We start from the raw sequence: 19,339 nt of genomic DNA on the forward strand, positions 1-19,339 counted from the left end.
CCACTGTTTTCTAATGCACACTTGTGTCATATTAAATCAATAGAAAGGACAACTGTTACAATAAGAAAATTTTTTATTTTTAAAGATTACAATTTTTCAAAGACCGTTTAATTGACCTATATAAACATTTCATTTTCTCAATGCAAGTTGTTGAACATAATGGAATCTTATTTCTTGACCCTCGTAGGGCGATCGAGGCATTTTTTTTTCGGTGAAACATACCACCTTTTTCATGAAAGTGTAAGTAATCGGAATAGTCAACTTTCGTGATTGAAAATTGAAAAATTAACCACTCATAGCTGTTTCACTGCTTTAGTGTTATTTGCCTATATACGATTGATTGATTGATTGTATACTGTTTAAGGTCCCTCTCCAGAATATTTCACTGATATGGAGACGGCACCATTGCCGGTGAAGGGCTGCAAAATTGGGCCTATGCTCGGCACTCAGGGCCATAAACAGGGAGGGATCTTTATCCTGCCACACCTGCTGTGACACGGGGCCTCGGTCTATACCGTCTCATCCGAAGGACCATGAACATTCCAAGAGAAATTCGCTAAGATTTACTCGTTGCGTTTGGCGCGAAATTATGAATAGTGACCCTTCTTTCATAATTCCAAGACAGATTAACTGTTGCAGAATTATATGTACATACAAGTGAAGTAAGAGTAGTTGTTCAAATAGCGTAATCGATAAGCGTATTGGATTTTCACGCTAGTGACCCGTTTCAATTACCAGTGTGTCCAAAATATGTTTAATCCATTTTCAGCTCGATTTTATGGGTTATTTTTCGGAATCGGACGGAAGACCTACTCGTTGCTCGCAACGAGATCGTTTCTAGTTATTTTTCTTCTTCTTCTTCTTCTTCTTCTTCTTCCTGGGTACTTTTTTGTCCGGGAATGATCTCGAAAACTATACATCCGACTAAGGTGAAATGTTTTTAGGGTCAGTAGACATGTTATGTAGATTTGCGGAACGAAGGTCATTTTGCGCGCACGTGCTTGCAAGAGCGTGCACGTGCAACATGTGAAATGACCGATTTAATTGATATAGGTGTAACTTTTTAAATTTTTGATGAAATGCTTTAAAACTTATAACATAAGGATATATTAGTAGCATAGACAATATGACATGGTCAAAATAGCAAGATCTCACGCGCATGCACGTGCGCTTTGCTCTGATTGGCTGAAACTAAAGTCTCAATATCTTTCTTGTTTTTTGACGAAATCCTTTGAAATTTTGAAAATAGCCATGCATTACAATATCCTACAACATGATATATAGCAATTATCATGAAAACACGTGCATGCACGTGCGCTGCAATCTGATTGGCTGAAACTTTAAATAGCTATAACTCCTTTGATTTTCAACCAAACAGGATGGGATTTAGAACATAGATAGATATACTGGTCTACTACAAGAAAATATGGTCACCATGCACATGCATACACGTGCATGTACGTGCGCTGCAATCTGATTGGCTGAAACTTTAAACACCTATAACTCCCTTGGTTTTCAACCAAACGGGGTGGGATTTAGAACATAGATAAATGTAACGGACATCTACAAGAAGGTATGGTCACCATGCTCAAGTATGCACGTGCGTGCACGTGAAATGAGCAAAATCCAAAAAACACTTGAATGAGCGCATCTTTTTTAATACTTTTGGATTAAATACTTTAATATTTAGTATATTAAAATATATAGATTGTGTAGACAAGATGATATGGTCATTACACACATGCATTCACATGCGCACGCGTGCAATGCTAAAATTTGAATGAACTTTGTACACTTCTGGGTAAACGTAGTTAAACTCTCAAATGCATCGAGTGTCTTATTTAATGAAGCTTCCAGGGAATATGGCACCAAAAGGGAGTTGGGGAGCGTTTGGGGAACATCTGTAACGGTCCCCGTTACAATTAGCACTAGTTAATTAGTAATTTTCCGCTATGGCATATGGTGTTTATGTGTCCCATATTTTTTTTTATCAACAAGTAAGTTTTTTTAACCTGAGACAGATTACTATCACATAAGCTAATCTACTTTAACAATACACGGGGTGTGACTGTTCCAGGAGGAATGCTTACTGATCCCGTCTCTGGATATCCAGCGTCTACTTATTTGACCTGTTCATAGATTTATGATGCTTGTAATTTTTTTAAAAATATCTTTTAATGTTATTATGCTAACAAACTTGATTGTTTAGGCACGTGGTCTGTTATTGTTCAAATTTGCATGCTATCAGTCTGTCTTTCTCTGATCACACCTTTGAGCATGAGGTTAAACACGCTGAGGTTTTCTTTTCTAATCTTGCTACTCTTTATTTTGTGAACTATGTTTCATCTTTTTTCATTAATACACTGAAAACTTTTCACAATGCTCTTAAGTCGCCCGCGTGGCGCAGAGGTTAGAGCAGTGGTTAGAGCGTCTGCTCTAGAGTTGCAAAGTAAGGCGTCAATCCTTACTTCGCGGGTAAGAATCCCACGGTGGGACGTGGAGACCGGTCCTTCGGATGAGACCGTATAAACCGAGGTCCCGTGTCGCAGTAGGTGCTGGCACGAAAAAGATCCCTCCATGCTCAATGGCCCTTAGTGCCGAGAATAGCTCTCCACCGGCAAGTGGTGGCGCCTCTATATATGTGAAAAATTCTCTCGAGGGACGTTAAACAATATATAATCAATCAACAATCACAATGCTCTTGAAACATGTAGTCATTATACCATACCACAAAATTTTAGGAAATATTCTCATCGAAACCCTTATTCAATCCCTTTTTATAATCATTATTTACAAATAATCCAATTTTTTTTGTCAATTGCTCACGCGTATTGGTTTATATGCTAATGAAAACACAGTTTAAAATGAGTCCGTATATACCATCTTCTTGAAACGAGTGACATTCATATGCAATTACATATGTATGTATAATCAAACACCTCTCATTTCCCATGTTTTAGTTAGAAATAATTTTTAATAGGCCTGTTTAACAATTCGGAGACATTTTATTTTTTTTAAGTAAAACTTATTTATTTATCTCGTGTCAGGTTAATCAGACAGTATACCAAAACATAATATATGCTATATATACTAGTAGTCAGTGAGTTATATAAATATAATTTTAGACAATTAAAAAGAATTTTTAATTTAACTTTCGATAAGAAAAGTTTTATTGAAGATAAGACAGTTGAAATATAAACATGCCTCACCAAAACATTTTTCCTCCTTCAGAAAATAATTTGAACAGCATTCCACTCTGCCACTATAAAGAAAATAACTTTTTTATTTATGTTTCATGAATATTTGTTTTTTTAGGATAATTCACAAGTGTACGTACTCTACAGTGCAGTTCCCAATGTCACTGGCATTCACTTTCTTCAAAATAAAAAGAATTAAAACCAAAAAACGCATACTCCTGGTACAGTGACGAGGAGAATCTAAGACATCATTTAATAATTTGCCGTGTTGTAATATTGAAACGGAAAAGTTCAAGTGTTTAGCACTTATCAAATACTGAACACGTGTTGTGCTGTGTCATGTGATAGACCAATTTTTGTTATTTCAGTTTAAAATAAACAGCTGGAATATTTATTCGAAGTAATTGAAAACAATAACAAATAAGAGGAAGGAATGTCAATAGGTCATTATTAAAGCTTTAGATCTTAATTGATTTCAATAGGTAAATTAATAATAACTCGATTTTGTTTATTGTTCGAGTGTTTATCACATTGTACACACGATTTATATTTTTGATTATAAAGTTTTAATTATATTTTATTTATATTAATATAACGTTTTAGTTATATTTGTCTTTTAAAAAAGCTTTTACATTATTTTCGAATAGAAAATAACCAAAAATAACCAATAATATCCTGATTAACATGAGTTGAACCAATTCAAAGGTTTGTACAAATTGTCATTTCATCAAACAATGCGCTTTTTAGTACTTACAGTATACAATGTTTATTCAGCAACTGAGATTTTCCTGACTTCACTTGAAATAACTCAATTTCGTTGGGAGTGTGATATTTTCATATTGATCATGTTCTGGAAGCCAAACAAAACCAAAATTATTACAGATTCTAGCAAATGAGACATAATGAATTGTCTTTGTCTGTGAAAGGAAGATTCTGAAGCATTGTATTTTGATATTCGTTATGCCTAAGTATTATGAGTTTTTTTTTAATAAGTATTGATACCTGAGGGTATTTTGCTAACACTAGTGAAGATTAATTGATTGTTTTACATTTTTATATTAAATGCATAAATATTGTTTACGTATTCATCTTTTTTAAATCAATCATATTTATTTGATAGTATTTAGAATGTCTATATTGATGATCTTTTCCATTATTGAATTATAAAAGCAAACAAAGTCGGCATTTTGTTTTCTATATGTGTTAATGTATGATTTACGGCTGCCTACTTGCTTTGGCTAGTGGTCATTCTTTATCTCAGTCAGTAGAGCACCTGACTGGGAACCAGAGGCTTAGGGTTCAATCCCAAGCAGAGGCACAAAAATGTTTTTGTTCACATTTGGCGCATACGTTGAGACCCGGATATTCTCTAAAAGAGATTGCCCCCAGATCTTCGCCCCACAGGCGTCGTTACTCTAGAAGAGATAAGGGTATTTCCATCCCTCGAGGAAGACAATGTGGAAGTGTGTGATTCACGGCTTCCTACTAGCATTGGCCAGTGGTTTAACCCTTCATTGCACTGGAAAGTTTGAGTCCTACAATGATTTTGATGTAGTGTACATAATACTTATTGATATAACAAACAGTGTTCAAGCTCAAAATTTCATTTAATAAAACAAATCAGGAGCAGAGCAAATACAGACTTCTGAAGCACCAGAGATACTATAGATGTACAAGTTCGATTTTCTACTTCTGCTTTTGACAGAACATCTTTATATTATCTTTATTTTTTATCCATCTTTTCTTCCGTCCTTTATCCTTCCTTCTTCAATCCTGACTTTTTCCAAGTTTTAATTTTACGGAAATCAGATGGAAAGGAAATACTCTAAAGGACAATACTATGTGCAATTTTGGCGTGTTATAGATAGTTTTCGATTGACCAAGAGTTACTTCCCGTTGGCCGCCATACTGGAGGTCCAAATGATCATATTCCTTCATTGTTAAACCAATTTAAAATTTTTATATTTGCTATTTTGAATTAGAAATCATAATTTTTCTGAAGTATATAAATTTTTGGAAGCCTCCTATATTTAAAAAAAATTATTTGATAAAGATTTTCCACCAAATATTTCTGCTATATTTTCTTAAACTTGGTAAGACAAAGAGGGAAAATCACTGAGTCGACCTCCAATATGGCGGCCAACGGGAGGTAACTTTCGCTAAATTCAGGCCTATCGAAAACTATCTATTCCTCCTCTCCGTTAAAAACTATTTAATATATACTCACCGTCAATAGAAACGCAACACCCTAATTTAAGGGGTGAAAATTATATACGGGATATAACTATGTACCAAAAAAGTTAGGACATCTTTTACTTTGCCAAATCAGTTATTTAACGGTTGAATGATTTTCATTCCATTACCGGAAGTTGACTTTTTAGCTCCCTGAACAGAAATAAAAAATTAGCATTTTTAATAAAATTATTGACAATATTTTGGGTTTTCAAGGTTTTGTACCTGTTAATTATAAGTCTTGTACTAAAATTCCGGAAAAAATATCTTTCTTTCTCTTCCGGATGTGATGCCTGTATTTCCTCAAAGTAAATGAAAGCACGCATTTTCATTGCTAATGTTGGAAATTTTCAAAATAAAGAAAAGGGAGAGATGTTGTACATGGCAGACTAGCACGTTTTAATTGAATGGTCGGAAGGGGGGATGTTTTAAAAGTTATGTGTTACTTTCTGAGGTCTAAAGATAACATTTAAAGTTTAAATGAAGTATCATTGTTTTGTAAATTTACTTTTTAAATTTATTTATTTATTCTTAATCTTATCTTTAAACCTTATAAAATAACACATAACTAAAACATCCCCCCTTCCGACCATTCAATTAAAACGTGCTAGTCTGCCATGTACAACATAAGCAGCCCGAATTCTACCATGCATTAAGTTTATCAATGTCTTAATCTGAGCGAAATAAATATTCTTGTCCTTTTTTAAATGCCTGTTTTACAGACACTGAGGTCGAATTTTCTCTAACTTGGCGTAGTGTAGTAACCCTTGGACTTCCGGTCAAGGAACTGTCATTCATGCTTTTGAAACACATGAGCCCGAAAAGTCGTTATGTAGTGTATATTTGCATCTGTATCTCTCCCTTTTCTTTATTTTGAAAATTTCCAACATTAGCAGTTAAAATGCGTGCTTTCAGTTACTTTGAGGAAATACAGGCATCACATCCCAAAGAGAAAGAAGGATATTTTTTCCGGACTTTTAATACAAGACTTATGATTAACAGATAAAAAACCTTGAAAACCCAAAATATTGTCAATAATTTTATTAAAAATGCTAATTTTTGATTTCTGTTCAGGGGGCTAAAAATCAACTTCCGGTCATGGAATGAAAACCATTCAACCGTTAAATAACTGATTTGGCAAAGTAAAAGATGTCCTAACTTTTTTGGTACATAGTTATATCCCGTATATAATTTTCACCCCTAAAATTAGGGTGTTGCGTTTCTATTGACGGTGAGTATATTTTGCTGTTTATTCTGTATTGTTTTCTGCTATTTCCCTTTTCTTTATTTTATTATCGGTTGTACAATATTTATCACGTGTTCTTCCGTACAAGATGTTTTTGTTCATAATTAAATGTAGAACATTGAGATAAGCAGCTCAAAGTCCATTTAATTCTTCAAATTGGGAGCAAAGCAAAGAAAGACCTCTAAAGTGTCAAAGATTGGACCAGGTGGCTTAGAGGAGTAAGATCCCCTGCTAAGACCGGTCACATCCGCCATGTGCTGCTTGTCATGATTGTAAAAATACTAAGTAATGGAGAGAAAAAAGTAGACAATTCAATGTAAAACAATTGCCTACAATAATCGTGACAAAATTATGTCAACATTTGACTCAGTGATAGGTTGTTATTGCTGACTACGTCATTGTATTGACCTTAGAAGTGGCAAAATGATGACTTTAAACGCGACTGTTGATACTATATTTTCATCAACTTTTCAATAGCTTGCCCTATTTTAGAAAGTGTTTGTATGTAGCGCTTGTTCTTGCGTATCAACTGAGTGATATAAATCCCATTTGCAGGCGATAAGATTATATTCCTACATATTGAGTAAGGGTAGTCGACGATTGAAAAGTTGAAATAATTAAGTTTATGATAAAGATTTGTCATTAGATTGTCATTAGTGTCATTTTCAAATTAAATTTCCAAGAACCAAATAGATGTGTTAGACTTTGTGGTAGCTTTTATTCGAAAAATAATTGGATATATTGAGTCAACATTTGAATGAAAGTAACTATCGTTAATTGAGAATACGTCCTTGATATACTAGTATCTAAATGTCGAATTGAAGTCTCCGGCGAGTGTTTCCTTTTTCCCTCTAGAAGTTGTTGAATAAGCTCTGCTGAATGCAAAATAGGTCTGTGTCTAACAGGGCGCATTATGTATTCATATAAATCCAATATTTGAAGACCTTGTCTCGCAAACTACATAATTATTATTAAAAATCGATTTTTTAAATCAATTTCAAAGTACTTGTGTGTACATTCAGAATGTTTTTTAAACATTTTTTTTTGCTGATGAAAATGACAAGGAAAGTTAATTTGCGAGTTTCATTTTTAATTTAAAAAAAAAGAGCAAATATTCCAAATGGAAAGACTTCTACTTATCATGAGTAATAGTTGTATCAAGGTTTGAAGAGCAGTTTTTTGACGTTACTGATTTTACTAAATATTCTTGATTGAATAAAACTGTAAGTATTATGTTCAGAATTATTTCTATATACCTAATGTTACATTTGATTTTCATCATTATGTACTCTTAAGTTAACATTAAAATGATGCTTGATGTGAGCTTGAGACAAAAGATACCTCAGAGTCTGACACATACATGTATGTTTCATATTTGGATATTTTACTTGAAAAAGACGTTAATGGTATTCTAACAATCAAGCTCTATGATAAATGTGATAACTACAACTTTTCTATCGTCAACTTCCCTTACTTACGTAAGGATATGGAGATAACGAACAGTATTCAATATCAAAGTCCATAAAACAATACAAAATAGGCTCAGAGCAAACACAGACCTCCGAAACATTATACACTTCATCACCTGCACACGGAGTTTATATATCTATGTTGAATCGATACACAAGAGCTCTACGTATGAACATTTTCTCAAACAAGGTAAATTATTGACAAACAAGTTGATAAAATAAGAAATTCAGTTGTCCCGTTTAAAATCATAATTTCAAAAGTTCTATGGTGATACAATGACCTTGTCAGCAAATACAATTTATCATCGAGTCAACTGCTGATTGACGTATTTCATGCTGATTGTTAGTCCATTGTTCATCCACTGAGATGACGACGAAGTTTTCCTTTGTTTTCCCATCACGACAAGCAGCACATGGCGGGTGTGACCGGTTGGCAGTGGATGCTCAATCCTCCATGGCACCTGATCCCACCTCTGATGTTTTGGGGGTCCATGTATGCTGTGGTCCTATTTTGTATTGTTTATGCACTTTTGGTCTTAAATTCCCTATGTTTCATTTACCTATACAAGTCAAACTTAGCAAAATAAAATTGTGCAATCACGATCCCGCCTGATCTTTCGTAATTTACTGTTAGTACATTTTAGTTTTATTTAGGCATTTAGTATTTGAATATAAGAATGACCAGTGTTTTAGAGGCATTTTTATTTCAACGTATTGTTTGTACATTTTAATTTTATTTAGTCATGCAGTATTTAGATATAAGAAAGACCAGCGTTTTTAGAGGCATTTTCATTTTAACTGGTGGGGGTCTGTGTTTGTAGATAGAATTTTTTCGTGATCATGGGGATTAAAATTTTTTGGAATGTATTTTTTCTCACGAAATCGACGAACGTTTGACTTCCATTAATATTGATGTTTTCACAATTCATGTAACTATTATGCTACATAAAATAAATCATTTTAAAAATATGAACAATAAGGTTTATTAATTCTGTTTCCTTCAAAACATCATTATTTGAAATCTGCTTTAAAAAATTTTAAAATTTTCCAAGGTAGGTTTTTTTTTTTTTTTAAAAAATCATCATTCTCAAACTCGATTTTTTATTCTTTCTGCTCCCATCATAGGGGGATTAAATTTTCTTCGTATGTAAATACAAATAAGAATTTTAGGTCAGACGATACGTTCCTCAGATATCTGTTTTGTATATCTTCGTAATATATAAGATATATTTAAAATGATTATTACCTATTGATTTCTAAACTGGTTTCGAATTGCGTTTAGAAATTTACAACGGAAATTTTCTGATTTCTACAATTTAAGTTATTTTTAAAATTATTAAAAAGGGAACATCATCCTATGGTATCTTGCACAAATGCCTGGTAAGGTTCTTTATTTTTTGTGAGTTAACGTATAAAAATAACATTTCTTCAATCACAAAATCTTGAAAAAAAATTGTATATTATTTAGGAACGGATCGTCTGTCCTTAAAAGATAATAACTGTGATTTGTTTTATTCAGTACTAATCTCACACAAACTTTAATTTTCATTTTTCTTTCTTCAAAGCAGATTGCTGTAGAATTCATCTTGAACGATTGATCTATTTTTTAATGACTTAAAGAAAAATAAAGCTACTAATTTTAACTATCATAGAATTATTAAAGAAAAAAATCTACTCATTCTTGCTTTGATATGCAAAATCTAAAACTTATATACCCTCGCAAGAAAATCGAATTAAAGCTCAATGACAAAAATCATTTCGTCAGTTCTTTTCCCTTTGATGTCGTTTTATTATGAGAAGAGTATATGTGGATGAAATATGGATATTTTGGTAAATGATCATCATATCATGATTGCTTCAAAAAACATGAATACACTCTGAATGCCTTTGATTTTTTTGTCATTATTGTTAGACTTTTCTTAAGATGCTGAGAATTTTTTGTAAATCCCAAAGGTACTTTGAATTTTTTTTTACAAATAAATATGCAATAAAACATGTAGCACATCTTCCCTAAAGAATTCACAAAGGACAAATTCTCTTCATTTGTTTGCAATGGCTTATAGCATGCAGACATCCATAAAAACACATAAATGTAGTTTAATGGGAAAAAAGTACACGATCAATTACCAATATAATCCTATGAAATGAAATTAACGAATTCGTTAATGAGTATCCATCCTTGGTATATCTCAACGTGGAATAGCAATTAATTCTCAACACTTCTTTTTCTGTTCACCTTTGGGTTATAACATACAATGGTTTCATTATTACGTTTGATGTCGAAAAAGGTTATTAAAAACAGAAATCAATAAGATAAATCATTTTCCATGAATTCACGTTCAGATACCCAGAGATAACAATAGTTATTAATACTGAACATCTTCAAATATTTGAAAAACAAAATCCTTCAGGTGCTGTCTTAAATAAATTGAAACGATAAAATGCTATAAATGGAACGTCATAATACTGTTTCATTAGTGTGTTTAAAATAAAATGGCACAATACCAATGTTTGATGTTTTTACAGCAATAATCCTCGAACGTTAAACTTTTACTCCCAGTAAAGACTACAACGCAATCGGCCCCTTCGGTACATGTGTAGCGATCATCATCGTTATCGAATGTAGAACTAGCCAGTACAGCGTCATCTGCTGGGTCTCCGTTATCCCAGATCCACGTTCCTTCTACGTTTGCATCGCTTAGTCCAACATGAGCTTCATTGGTTCCTGAAATTACATAATCTGAGATACATCAGGTTGAATGAAAGTGTGCAAAGGTGTTTCTGTAGTGTGCTCTTTAGAGTTTGATTCCAAAAAACATGTAAAGACTAACGTCATATAACGCTTTTACTCAGAGATGTCGAAAAATAAATACATGGAATATATTTAAAACAAATTTATAAACATGCAACATATCAAAGACTACATTACTTGTTTTGTAAATTAGTTTCTTCAAATTGTGATTTCTTCCGTATTCGTTTCTTCTAAAACGTATGTATGAATGTCTTTATTAATTTCATACCTTGACTTAAAAAGAAAGACCTTCTTCCCGGAGTGTTAAGAAGAAGCAATCCAGCCCCAAACTGTTGGCATTCATTGAGAATAACTTCTTTAGAACGCGGGTTACTGTTGTAAAAGTATTTAAAGCACATTCTTTCACTGTCACTGATGGTAAATCCGTGATTCACACAATTCTCTAAAATGAATTTAATACATAATAAATTATAATTTAATACAATTCTGAACTTCGTGTGCATATAGCATTAAAACTCTATATTTCTTTTGAAAGAGTAAATTGCAGTTACAAAGCCTTTAAATAATACCTCTGAGGTTGATGAATGGGGCATTGGATTTGTATGTTTGTATTCCATCGAGGGGTTTTGTTGCAGAATTATGATCTAGGTGCTTGTCCCAAATATAGCAATCTTTAGATGAATAATGATATAAGAAAGTTCTACAAATTTCGTATTCTGAGCAAAGTCCTGCACAGGCAACACGACTGTGGGTGGAGAAATACCGAATCAAGCTAGAATCTACCGGAAGTACTCCGTCATATCCGGTCTGTCGTGTGAAGTTGGCAATACGTAAGGTTTGACCTGTGTGGTTTTAAGGTAATAATGAAAATAAATTATTCGAGTATCGAGTTGATTAAGGATGACTTTACTCAGGTTTCAGAAAACAGAAAGGAAATTTTATAAAGTATAATATGTTTAATCAAAAATTGTTCTAAATGGATAAAATTACGAAGTTTTAACTCAATACCAATTTTAAAAATTCATATTTTATTATTTGAAGAAAATATACAAGAACAGAAGTCAGTGTATAGTAATGCAGAGGAAATTCGGACTAAATTTTTAATTTTTCATTTTTGTGACAATCTTTTATTTCTTGCAATATTAATCACAATGTAAAGGTTACATGTATTTTTAGACATCATTTTGCAAATTTTATTAGTCTTAAAGCTCATAAATTATTTCAAATAATTGAATGCTATGAGATAAAGAAATTCAAAAATATGAACAAAAACCATTCAAGACCATATATCTCAATAATTTGATCATTGGCCTCATATAATTTTAATACCATGAAAATTACGGCAACAAAGGTAATATGAGGCTATAAATAATTTAGAGTTCTCATCAGTCAGATTTTTTAAATATTCGATTAAAAAATATAAATATGACAGAGGAAATTCGGACTGTAATAATTATCAAGTTTATGGCCAGAACTCTAATCGTTTCTTTATATGAAGCAACACTGTTCCATTAGTCCATTACTATAATATTTCATTATTTATAGAGTTTTGTTGCTTGTAATATTTTGTGAGTGAAGAAAAAATTGGTCAAATGGTGAAAAATTGAGGTTTTTCCCGAGAAATACTCAGGGGCCACTAGCATGAAAAGTAGTAGGTCATTGACCTAGTTATTTGAAATTGAAATTTAACACAAGAATTATAGGTGTACAATGTGCAATAGGTGGTTTTTTGTTCTTATCAGTGGAATTTTTAGTCATCTGAGTAAAGGTATACCTTAAGATTGAGTTTGCCATGTTACTTGAACTTTTAATTTAGTAATCTACGGCGTGTTCATTTCACTGTATAATATAATATATATAAAGATTTTATTTTTTCTTTCTACTTGATAGTAATTATATGCTAGGATTTTAATCATAAAATAATATTTATTTAATAATGAAAAAATAATTCTATCCAGCTATGGCATTTGCTAAAAAAATATCTAAAACAATTACATCTACTGAAATTATTATTACTGCATTATTATTATAAAGGTTCAAATGTCACGTAATTCAGGGAAAAAAAATTATGACATCTTAAAAACTTCAATCAGGAAATAATGCAACTAACATTTAATATGATTAGACAATAATGAATCAGCAATCTTCTTACAAAGAACGAGGGCGCTTTTGATTGGCATTCGGCAGGAACCTGGGCGTAATTGAAAAGTGATAATTTTATTGAAATGTCACATGAAATTTTAACATTTTTTTAATTTATCGGGTTCCTGTGCAACAGAAACGGAAAATATTTTCCCAAAATTGAGCTTTGATTTGCTAAAAATTAACTTGAAAATTGGCCATATCAGACCTTTGGTAAAAAATTGTACGTTTTAAAACACATTTTTCTAAAAATTTTCTATGTCTGGGTCTTCTCTCCATGAATTTGAAACGTTATGTGTGTGTATTTTAATTCAAAGAAACGATTACATTTTTTTAAAAAATGGAGAGAAGACCCAGAGACCACGAAAAATGAACTTTTCCCCAAAAAATCCAAATGTGTCAATGTGGTGCGTCTTTGTCCATTTAAAGACAACTGTAAATGTGTAGCGATGATAGCTCAGAAAGTTAAGTTACCTGTTCAGTGCACTCGAAGCGAAAAAGTTTTTGGTTCGAGCCTGGCATGGGGCGTTAATTTTTTTTTATTCGGGCAAGCAACCAATTTTTTTGTCAGTTTCGTTTTATGTACTGATGGATTAAAATTTTGAATTAGATAAATTTTGGTTCAGTTTGGTTCTCAAGCGAAATCAATTCTAATCTTCTATTTTATAATGTACATGTACACGTATCATGCATCTATGCATTAAATATATTTTAGGTTTTATTTTTTGTGAAATATTACTATGTTATAGTACCTCCTAGAAAAAAAAATGGACATAAATGTTACAATTTCACAATGTCTTTCAAACTAAATGAAAAAAAAAAACCATGGACATGTTTGTAAACTCTGACCAGGTATGTTCAGCCAACCAAATCATGGACATTTAAACCATAAATGTTTCGTACAAATGATTCCTGCAGATCACCCGCCAAATGCGCCCATCTTCTTTGTTTTTAAAAATATAAATAACTTAAGACATAATTTTTTTTAAAATTCAAAATTGCATTTAAAATAATTAAAGATAAGGTGATTATTTGTTTACCTGAGGACAGTAGGAACATAAGCAAGATCATCTTCTGCCGGTGTCCATTAGATGTCGGTCTGTATCAGGCTGCCTCAATAATCCAAGCTTTCCTGTAGGAGTTTATTGATCGAGTACTATTGCTTCAACTATTTCCCAGTGTTTTGTTGATTTTCATCACTTTTTGTAACAAAATTAACCTAACGTGTCATAATAGAATTATTCAAACTTAGGCCTATATGTTTCACTTAATCATATCGTTTGATTTATTTTATGTCTCACAAGAATGATTTTTGTTAATCGGTATTTATATATATTGACTCGATGATAGAAACCATACACTTGCAAAGAAATATCAAATATAAAAATGTGTATATATTTTACATGTAAACGTATGAAGCAAATACTCGCTTAAAAATTTAATTATGAGCAATTGGCTTAGAAGTCAAAGCAACTGAATACGGCGGGGTATCTATTCAAATAATCATAATACCAAATTTTCTATAAGGTAATTGCTTCTATAAGGTAAATTGTAGGCGAAAATTTGTTTAATACATTTATAACATTTTTACATTCAAATTTTCTCTTTTACCGAAATGTATAGATTCTGTATCTTCTTCATGATTCTAATTAAAATGTTATTTTAATATAAGAACGCATGATAGATGCAATACTAGTATCTAAATGTATCTATTTGATAGTTTATCGTATGTATATGCATACCATAGGAGGATCAGAATAAAGATCAATATAGAAATGTTTTTAAAAAATGTGTGTATCTTTTACGTTTTTCTTACACTTTTATTAAAATCATTTGACGAGTAATAGGCATCCAGTTCATTGATATTTTAAACAAATTTTGTATGGTTGGAAATCGGTTTATTCAGTTAATATATTTTCTCGAAGGTATGTTACGTGTGGTATATATAGTACATTTTTAGATCTATAGAAATAGCATTTGATATGGAAAATAAAAGATTATAAAACATGATGGTACTATTTTTATCACTGGAAACAAAAACAGATCACACACACTTTATAAATAACATTTATGACATTCGGATATGATCGAACATTACAAAGACATATTTCCTTTCATCGACCCATTTTTTTAAACGTTAATTTTCAAATAAAGTAACTATTGCAATTTAATGAACTTAAATCTGAAATTTATTGGCGGGATAAATGTATGGAACAGTACACATTTACTGTGTGATTTCAGGTGATTAAAAAAAATTCTTGGTCGTGTGGTTTTTAAATAATTTTACAAGACGAGATGATAATACTATAGGTTTCTCTGTACTCTGTATAAGCTGTCAACGATAAGTAGAAATCTGAAGGATATTCATTTATAGATAATTAAACAATACTGTGGCATTTTTAATTTTTGTGGGAGTAACTTTCGTTGATTTGTTGTATGAAGTGCCAACCCAATTTTTATATCCGAGGAAATATTTAAACAAAATTACTACGGTATGAGTAAAGATATGGAGAAAACGAACAGTATTCAAGCCCAAAAGTCCTTTAAAGAATACAAATTTTGGAGCAGAGCAATCAAGTGTGATCAGGTGCCATGGAGGAGTGAAAATCCCATGCCTATCGGTCACACCCTCCGTTTGCTCCTTGTCAATATCGGGAAGTAACGGAGACAATCCGTCGAAAATTCTATGTGTTAATTAATATTTAATGGCCTAACAATTAACACGAAAATCTTCAGTCAGCATTTGACTCAATTGATCAATCAAAATGGAACGAGTTTAGTGAACACCCAAGGAATATTGTCGCAAAATTTACGTTTTACAAAGATAGAGAGTTCATCCGCAGTCGAGCACCGCAAAAATTAAAACACAGTAATGTTTGGGTAAATGAGCAGTTCCCTTCTGAGATTGAGGAAAGAAGAAGAAAACTCTATCCGGTTCTTCGGCAAGCATTGAAAGATCATAAGCGCGCCAAGCTTGTGAAAGACACGCTGTACATCGACGGTAAAGAATACATACCATCAGCTGGATCCGCGCCCAGCGCACCTGTACAATCGTTACCTACCTGGAATTCGACCTCGAGTTATCAACCGATGGATCAACAGAGCACGCCGCAAAATACCGACCGCCAGGCACTAAAACGACAGCGACAGGGATCTACACCTGAGCAGGCATAGGAAATCGCGGGAGAACAAACTGACAGGGACAAATCCCTGAAAATTTTATCCTTAAATGTATGTGGACTTAAACAACGACTTAATTATCCAGAGTTTTACGATTTCATCTCTAAGCATGACATAATAGGTCTTTCAGAGACTAAAACCGATGATTCGGACAATATACACATAACCGGCTACACAGTTTTCATGAAAAATAGACACAAATTATCAAATAGAAGATCTGGTGGGTTAGTTATAGCAGTACGAGACGATATTATAAAACATGTAAATATTTTGAAAACAGATTGTAAATTCATTTTTTGGTTCAAACTTAGTAAATTTCTGCTTAATACTTGTGAAGATGTCTTATGTGGAGTTGTGTACATTCCACCAGAAGGGAGTAAATATTCCTCTCCCGACTGTTTTTTAGAAATAGAGCAAGAAATTTTAAACATGGCAAATAACTGTAAATATGTATGCTTATTTGGAGATTTCAATGCCAGAGTTGGTAAATTACACGACTATTGTACTTCTGACGAATTTTTGACACAGGTAACTCATAGCCCGATTCATTCAGAGATTGCTCTTCGATGTTCGATATTTAATGACCATTAGATTTCTTTAGAAAGAGTTGTACAAGACTGTACTGTAAATAATTATGGACATAAATTTGCTGACTTTTGTAAAAATAATGACTTGTATATTGTGAATAGCCGGGTTGGCAGAGATAAAAATACAGGTAGTGCCACATGTAAGAATAGCAGCACTGTTGATTATGTTGTAGCCAGTGCAAATATTTTTGAAATTGTGGAAAATTTTGAAATTATTGATTTTTGTAACCTTTTTTCAGATGTACATAATCCAATAACTTTTTCGTTCACTAATTGTAACAAAGAGGTCAAAAGTTGTAGAACAGGTAAAAATCAACCAAGTGTAAAATTATGGTGTGCGGACAAAGCAGACGATTTTCGTAGCAATATTGAAGTGAGTTCTGTATTAGCCATAGAAAATGATCTAGATAGACTATCTATTAATATTGAAAGTATTTGCAGGGATGATGTTACCAAAATAGCGAAAAACATTTGTGAAGTGTTTGTTAATTCAGCAAAAGAAACGTTTGGTATGAAAAAAAATATAGAAAACCCCTCAATGGATAATAAAAAGTGTAACAAACCCTGGTTTAACCAGGAATGTAAAACAGCAAGGAGAAAATTCCATTTAGCAAAGCGAATTTACAATAGAAATAAAACAATAGAAAACAAAGGCGACCTTAAATCAACTAGCAAACAATATAAGAAAACAATGGATAACTGCTTGAAGGGTTACAGAAATAAATTAACTCAAAAACTTGCCCATTTACGTTCAACAAACCCGAAAGATTATTGGAGAATTTTAAATGCATCAAGTCAAGATAAAAAATGCGCTGTTGAAATCCAAGATATGTTTCTATTTTTAAAAGAAATGAATGAAGGCAATACTAATGATGCTAACGATGACGAAAATTACGACTTTAGATTAGATGATACAAATGATAACTCAGACCATGTAGACAGTATTATCAATTGTGAAATTGTCGAAGAAGAAATAATAGCGGCTATTCAGAAACTTAAGAATGGTAAAGCCGCAGGGTATGATAACATTCTAAATGAACATATTTCTACAACATTGTCAACGTTTTTACCATTGTATAAGAAGTTTTTTAATATAATTTTTGATAGTGGTTTCGTTCCAGATGAATGGTTAATTGGTATTGTTAGACCGATATATAAGAATAAGGGCGACCCAACCCAGCCTGAAAATTATCGTCCTATATCTCTGCTAAGCTGCCTAGGCAAACTTTTTACCCGCATATTGGCGAATAGACTAGAAATGTATGCAAACGAGGTTAACCTTCTAAATAATAATCAAGCAGGTTTTAGGAAAAATTACTCAACATTAGACCATATTTTAACTTTGCAATTTCTATCTGATATCCTTATGAAAAGAAAAAAGAAACTTTTTTGTGCATTTATTGATTTTAAACAGGCATTTGATACTGTATGGAGAAACGGTTTGTGGAATAAGCTATTCAGAAATGGTATTAACGGTAAATGTTTCAATTATATAAGGAATATGTACATGGGAATTAAGTCTTTAGTGAAACAAAATGGAATGTCCTCGGGATTTTTTGAATGTAATGTCGGGGTAAGACAAGGCGAAAATCTGTCACCTTTTTTATTTTCTTTGTACATAAACGATCTTGAAGAATTTTTGGTAGAAAAGGACATAGTCGGATTACAAACTATTAGTGAAGAAATTGAAGATGAATTATTACTACATTTAAAACTTTTGATTTTATTTTATGCTGATGACACTGTTATTTTGGCAGAATCTGCTGATGATTTACAAAAGGCATTGAATGAATTCTATACTTATTGTACTCAATGGAAACTTAATGTGAACGTTGATAAGACAAAAGTCATGGTTTTCTCCAAAGGGGCAATGTTAAAGAGGAAATTTTATTACAATACCCAAAATATTGAAAATGTAAAAGAATTTAAATATCTAGGAATTGTATTATCAAGAACAGGTTCATACTGTAAAGCGAAGAAACATCTTTGTGAGCAAGCACAGAAAGCAATGTACGGGGTGATAAGAAAAATTAGACAATTTAATTTACCGATCGAATGTCAGCTTGACTTGTTTGATAAAGTAGTCACACCCATCTTACTCTACGGATGTGAGATATGGGGCTATGAAAATATGGAAATAATTGAACGTGTTCATTTAAAATTCTTAAAAACTATATTTAATTTGAAAAGTTCTACACCAAATTACATGATTTACGGAGAAACTGGAAGATTCCCTTTGTACATCAATGTTTTTACGAGAATGATTACTTACTGGTCAAAGATGTTTACATGTGCAGAAGATAAAATTGTCAATATTGTGTACAAGTATATGTATAACCAATTAAGTAACGATGGTATTAAATGTCAATGGATTGAATGTATTCAAAAAATTCTAAATAATTGTGGACTTTCATTTATATGGAATGAGCAAGGTGTTGTCAATGCTAAATGGCTAAGTGCTATTGTAAATCAGAATTTAAAAGACCAGTTCATTCAAAAATGGTCAAATGACATAAATAGTTCTTCCAAAGGCC

At 32.2% G+C, this 19,339-nt stretch overlaps 2 protein-coding genes across 5 annotated transcripts in view; both read right to left on the minus strand.

The window, feature by feature from the left end:
• Positions 1 to 3,492, minus strand: part of LOC134276683 (multiple epidermal growth factor-like domains protein 10) — a 10,926-nt gene extending 7,434 nt beyond the window's left edge. For all 3 annotated transcript variants that reach the window (XM_062758954.1, XM_062758955.1, XM_062758956.1), the window contains exons 1-2: positions 3,338 to 3,492; positions 3,210 to 3,262 (exon numbers count right to left, since the gene is read on the minus strand). In XM_062758954.1, coding sequence (XP_062614938.1) covers positions 3,210 to 3,262; positions 3,338 to 3,411 — 127 coding nt within the window. In that variant the 5' untranslated portion in view covers positions 3,412 to 3,492. The remainder of the gene's footprint in view (positions 1 to 3,209; positions 3,263 to 3,337) is intronic.
• A 6,719-nt stretch (positions 3,493 to 10,211) lies between these two features.
• LOC134276685 (uncharacterized) lies at positions 10,212 to 14,150 on the minus strand. Of its 2 annotated transcripts, none has more exons than XM_062758958.1 (4): positions 14,079 to 14,150; positions 11,466 to 11,738; positions 11,165 to 11,338; positions 10,212 to 10,869 (listed from the first exon to the last, which is right to left on the minus strand). In XM_062758958.1, the coding sequence occupies exons 1-4, from the start codon at positions 14,107 to 14,109 to the stop codon at positions 10,628 to 10,630; spliced, it is 720 nt and encodes a 239-aa protein (XP_062614942.1). In that variant the 5' UTR covers positions 14,110 to 14,150; the 3' UTR covers positions 10,212 to 10,627. The 2 variants fall into 2 exon arrangements, with proteins under 2 accessions (XP_062614942.1, XP_062614941.1); XM_062758957.1 differs by having other exon boundaries at positions 10,212 to 10,884.
• Positions 14,151 to 19,339: the final 5,189 nt, after the last annotated feature.

This window comes from Saccostrea cucullata, unplaced genomic scaffold (assembly GCF_032062105.1).
Source record: "Saccostrea cucullata isolate Sc308-1 unplaced genomic scaffold, CSIRO_AGI_Scuc_v1 ctg6913, whole genome shotgun sequence".
NCBI lineage: Eukaryota > Metazoa > Mollusca > Bivalvia > Ostreida > Ostreidae > Saccostrea > Saccostrea cuccullata.